The sequence below is a fragment of the Dermacentor silvarum genome, chromosome 6 (genome assembly GCF_013339745.2).
Source record: "Dermacentor silvarum isolate Dsil-2018 chromosome 6, BIME_Dsil_1.4, whole genome shotgun sequence".
Taxonomy (NCBI): domain Eukaryota; kingdom Metazoa; phylum Arthropoda; class Arachnida; order Ixodida; family Ixodidae; genus Dermacentor; species Dermacentor silvarum.
The window spans coordinates 82,391,131-82,397,130 of NC_051159.1; the positions used below are offsets into that span (position 1 = coordinate 82,391,131).

Genomic DNA, 6,000 nt, shown 5'->3' on the forward strand with positions numbered 1-6,000 from the left:
CGGCAAGTTTCGACCAGAGAACTGGGGTGGTATTCTGTAATAGTCCACCTAGTGGACTGTTCACTTCGGCTGTCGCGATTGGCTTTAGCGGCACGCACGTGAAGGAGCCAGCCAGTCTCCTTCTCGCGCGTGCCGCTAAAGCCAATCGCGACAGCCGAAGTGAACAGTCCACTAGGTGGACTCTTACAGAATACCACCCCTGAACACTCGTCGCTTCCGAAAGAATATATGTGGAGCATATAGAGGGCATGTGAAGAATCTGAAGAAGACTGCATAGAAGAGACGGATGAAGATGAAAGTAACAGGATGAGTGAATGAATGAAAGTAGAAAGTATGAGTGAGGGTGAAGATTAGGAGAATTGGAAAATAAAATACATACTTGGTTTCTCATACTGGATATCTGTACTGTGGCTTTGTTAGAAGAGAGATTGCTAATCTTAGCATTCTCAATCTGCACTGGCATGTAAAAAAAATATGCGTGGCTCTGCTATCGCAAACGCCAGACACCAGCGGATGATGGGGGAAGCCCAGCAAAAGTTAGACTAAGTGCGTGGTTTTCCACTACTTTAGTGGGCTTTCCCCAGCTCCGCTGGTCTGTGGTGTTTGCGATACCAGAGTCACGCATAATTTGTTTCCATTTATCGCGGAATGAAAGCTCTTCAGGGGCGCGTCCTTTCACATGGCAAATATTCTGCTGTCTTGAACTTCGTTAACATAACATTGCATCGTGTCTTTCATTGTACGAATAAAAGTTTTAATGCATCGCAAGTGAAGTAAAGAAAAGCAAATAAGAGAAGAGACTACTAATCAGCGAAAGCTAAGCGCAAAATTCGACATCGTTTGGCATTTCACAAATGACTCCGTCGAAGAACCCAAACTGTAGTGATGCACTGTAGATAATGCTAAGTGTTTACTCACTCCATAAATACATAATATATTCTTTGGCGAAATATATAACTAGACTTTGAAAGGGCTTTTATGAACACAGTAAAAGAAAGCAATAAAGTAATGGCAGGTCTTCTGCCGTCTAGCCGGCTAACTGCAGGCCCTTTAGAGAGGAAATATATATGTTTAAAAATCCCACATGAGAGAAACATGAAAAACATTGCACATATATCAATCAGTTTGTCAGAAATAAAAGTTTAGTTCTCGTATGGTCATTGTATTACAGAAACCAGTGTGTACTCGAAATTTAGATGCACGTTCAAGGACTCGAAGTGTCAAAATTTTGTCTTAGTCGTCCTCAACCGCTCAACGGCGCCTACTCCACACGCATTCCTTTCCCAACCCACAAATATATACACACTTTTACCTGACTTGACAGACCCACACTGCTCATTATGTGGGTCCATAGCCTCTTCAAATCATATTCTCTGGGACTGCAGGGAAGAACCCCCCCAGCCAGATCTCCTGGCCGCTCCCTCGCCTGAAGCGTGGGAAGCGCTACTCATGAACCCAAGCGTTCACTCCAACTTCGGGCCATCAAAAGAGCCGAGGAGGTGGCTGTAACGCACTGCCTGGTAGCCACCCCTCACAAAGTCAAATTAACAAAATGAAGTTGTTTCCTCTTCCGCCTCAACGGCGTCGCTCTTTATTGTCCCAATACTCTTTTTTTTAATTATAAGTGTTTGTGTATGCTTGTGCTTTTATCATTAACCCGAAAGATTACCTGTAACGTGGTGTAATCTACTGGGAACGAAGGCTCCTTCTTTATAGTTTGTGTACATCTTCATCATCAGCCTATATTTATGTCCACCGCAGGGTATAAATCTCCACAGTCTACTTACCACTGTCTTGCGCTAGCTGATTCTAACTTTTGCCTGCGAATTTCCTAACTTCATCACCTCACCTAGTTTTCTGCCTTCCTCGACTGCGCTTCCCTTCTCTTGGTATCCATTCTGTAACTCTAGTGCTCCACCGGTTATCCATCCTACGCATTACATGGCCTGCCCAGCTCCATTTTTTCCGCTTAATGTCAACTAGAATTTCGGCTATCCCCGTTTGTTCTCTGATCCACACCACTCTCTTCCTGTCTCTTAACGTTAGTCCTAACGTTTTTCTTTCCATCGCTCTTTGTGCGGTCCTTAACTTGTTCTCTAGCTTCTTTGTTAACCTCCAAGTTTCCGCCCCATATGTTAGCACCGGTAGAATGCAATGATTGTACACTTTTCTTTTCAACGACAGTGGTATGCTCCCAGTCAGAATTTGGCAATGCCTGCCGTATGCGCTCTAACGCAATTTTATTCTTCTGTAAATTTCTTTCTCATGATCAGGGTCCCCTGTGAGTAATTGACCTAGATAAACGTACTCCTTTACAGACTCTAGAGGCTGACTGGCGATCCTGAATTATTGTTCCTTGCCAGGCAACATTAACATTATCTTTGTCTTACTGTATAATAATCTTCAACCCTACTCTTACACTTTCTCGGTTAAGGTCCTCAGTCATTTGCTGTAATTCGTCCCCATTGTTGCTGAATAGGACGATGTCCTATTCAGCAACAATATGAAGATCTAAATTTTCTCTAGTTTAGGAAATTTTAAGCATAAGTTGACGCGTATTTAAGTTTCCGCTTTAGAAGATCAGTTGCGAGTCAACGCTTGTTTCATGTGTGTCTTTTTTTTTTTTTTTTTTTACATTGCGCTGCTGAAAAACTAGAGCGGCATTCAATGTAAATTCCAAGATGGTAGCCTCGAGACCGACGGAGCAAAATGGTGTCAGGTTCATGTCGTCATGATCGGGATTCTGTAAAGAAGGTATGCTACACCGGAAACAAATCAAAATGAGCAGTTTAAGCTCACCTACTTACTCTGATGCGCTGATAATTGTTTATAAATGACGCATACGGCCTACCTTGTACAGAAGGCTGGTCGCTGGTCCAAACAACCAGGAGAACTTTTCGTGAACCACATTTTGGTTTTTCCAGTAGTTTTTGTTCCTTGCTGCATACCTGTCAAATTATTCAGGACACTGAAGATGATCATTCGTACGACGTGAAAGACGTCATTAAATACTACACCTACAGAAGGAAGCGCCAACGATAAAAGAAAAATATGTAAACATTTTTCATAACCAAAGCACAAAACCAATTCCCAGACTGTGCCTATCGCTTCCTTTGGCCTAAAAATAAGGAGAATATTCTGAAAGCATTAGAAGAGTGAACATACTAGCCTACGGTATGCATACGCTCTGGTTTTTATCACGCACGTTAATTCGTTGGGAAGTGCCAAAACTTTCAAAAGAACAGTTAAATATGGGTCAGGACTCCACAAAGAGACACTTTCACAAAGGGAGTTAGAACTCTCATATTTCTGATAGTGTTGCAAAGGCCAAAGGGAACTTCGGCGTTTTGTCGATGGCATGTTAGTTTTCAGAAATGTTTCACTGGAAGTGTTGCTTGAGCGCGTGAAAAACAGCCAAAAGGACAGGCTTGAAGGTTTTGCACTTCGAAGCTAACAATATTTTTGATACGTGTTATCTTACTTTCACTTAGTGCTTTGCCGAAATAAAATCTCTAAAGACGTACACATTGTGATTAGATTTCGTTCAAACTTAAGTGCTTGTGCCTCGTAAGACCAAACACTTAAATTCAAACCAAGTTTAATGGCCATGTGTACGTCTTTCTGTCGCCGAAGCCCAAAGGTAGAGTATGTTTTACCGTTGGTTCTCGGCTATAGGTGTTTTAGCCACAAGGATGCGTTTGATGCTCAGTATGACTTCCTCGAAGAAGCAAAACGCTTGCGATCCGTATTACATTTCTTCCAAATCATTCTTATCTGAGTCGTTCAATGAATCTTTTATCCCAATAAAATGCAACTGTCCACTCGTCTTCTCTGACTGCTGAATTATACACTATTCCTTTCTGTCCAGTTTTACCTTTTATAGTTCTTGACTTCATTGATATGGTTATTATCACCTGCGCGTTTCCTACAACTACACAATTAATGACCCATCGTCCATTGTAGGTATGTGCCATATTTAAGGATCATCATTATCATCGTCGTCGTAGTAGTAGTCATCGTCATTATTAAACATGTATAAAAATGCAGCCGCTACATATATCCTGAAGGCGTCGCAGTGCTAACCGTAATCTAATAAGGTCTCGAGGTCTCATGGATACCTTCTCTAATTTGTATGTGCAGGGCACGATAAGATCGCCAGCATCTCTGTAGTCATCCACTTTTGTGAGGCGAAAGCCGGAGTGCCGCTCACTCAATAACACGACGATCACTTTTTACGCTTTGTGAAATTTCTTTCGACATTTTCTTTATTTTATTTATTCTCATTTTTTACACATCTTAGAGTCATTTTTGCAAGTCATCCTTATTTCACCAAACTCGGGCCGTGACTAAGCACTTTCTTTCTGCTGAGTCATCGTCACTCTGAAACCACAAGTTACAGTACTGTAAATTGTGGTTTAAAAATTACAGTAATTTTTGGAAGTCGTGATTTTTTGCAAGTCATCGTTCCTATGATTCACCAAACTCGAACCGTGAACCAGCACTTTCTTTGCTTAGTCACTCTCACTTGGACCCTCAAATCTCACATATACATTTTTTGCAAGTCACCCCACTCCCCCGACTCCATAACCCCTTCATTCACTCATAATTCACACTTGATTCCCTTTTGATTCACCTTTGATTCACCCTATTAATACTTGGTTCACCTTAATTCACTCTATCACCTCGGTTTTATTTCCATCACACTTGGTTTGCTCTATTACTCCAAATTTCCAATTTTCATCCCTTTTGATTCACCTTATCACCACTTGATTCACTTTCATTCACTCTCAATTCGCTCTCATTTACTCTTATCTTAACTCACTCTATCTTCATCATTACCTTTCGTTTGACTCCTATCACCCAACTACACCCCTTTAATTCACCATCAATTCACTCTTAATTCACCTCATTCACCTCTCTGTATGCCCATTATTCCTTGAGTTCACTTGCTTAATCATTCTTCCACCCTTAATCACGGTTTTGTGCGCATTATTGCCTCTTATCCTAAGAGGACCGTTTCGTGTCGACGACGCGGTTTTGAAACGGCCTTGAAACGGAGACCTCAGCATCAGACATATAAGGATTTCGCCTTTAAAAAAACGCAAGCTTGGCTAATGTCCGGGGGCATTCTATTCTGAACTGGCTTCTTGGCCAATCCCTCGTAGTGGGTATGCGCCATGATATAAGAAGCGAGCAAGCAAACTGCACTCTAACGCTGTACTTTAGGCGCACACGCCTGTAACTTTCTAACACGAGACAAAATGCTTCTTTCCAGGCTGAAAATGACACAGACCTAAATATAGGCGTAGCCGTGTATGCAGCCGAATGAAACAAGGCGAAAGAAACGTGCAATGAAAATGAGACGAACAAGATTACTTACAGATAAAACAAAACGCAGGCAGTCACAGCCAGGAGCAGCCATTCAGGAATGTTCATCAGCGCCATCCTTTTTTTTTTGTGTGTGTTCAGCGCTGTTGCGTCTGAATGTTATGCACGGTTCGCAGCTCGCGCGCGATGAGTTCACATGTGCGCGCAATCGAGGAGCAAAGCGCCAATGCGGAAGGTTTGCTCGAAACACAGCTCGGTGGAGACAACACTTCGCCCTTCTTCGGTACAAATCTCTCCTGTGTCGAGGTTCTTGGCACGTGGGCCTGTTCGGGGGAGGTGTGGATAAGCACTCGAAGGGAACAAAGTGCTATAGATAATATTGGAGTACGTGAAAGTCCGCAGGAGCTATAAGCTTGCCGCAAGCCATCGTACTCTCACGAACACTACGCGCTGCCTGCCCCGTAGGGTAGCTGCAGTCGAAACTGGTTGCATGAAAGGAGAGGCCACTTAGACGCACGACAAGCGAACGTACGTCCTTGACGGAAAGGAGCATTCAATGGCGTGGTGGAAGAGGGGCATCCTGTTTAACTCTCGTGCAGCGCAACCACGTTTTTCGTTTTTTTTTTTTTGTCAGATCACGTGACGCGTAGTCTCTTTCGTAATCCGGTAGGA

The 6,000-nt window shown here is 42.8% G+C and overlaps 1 protein-coding gene across 1 annotated transcript in view; it reads right to left on the bottom strand.

The window, feature by feature from the left end:
* The window catches only part of LOC119455672 (cytochrome P450 3A24-like), a 28,810-nt gene extending 23,022 nt beyond the window's left edge, over positions 1-5,788 (bottom strand). The window contains exons 1-2 of the mRNA XM_037717092.2: positions 5,381-5,788; positions 2,852-2,948 (exon numbers count right to left, since the gene is read on the bottom strand). Of these exons, the coding sequence (XP_037573020.1) occupies positions 2,852-2,948; positions 5,381-5,445 (162 nt within the window). The 5' untranslated portion in view covers positions 5,446-5,788. The remainder of the gene's footprint in view (positions 1-2,851; positions 2,949-5,380) is intronic.
* Positions 5,789-6,000: the final 212 nt, after the last annotated feature.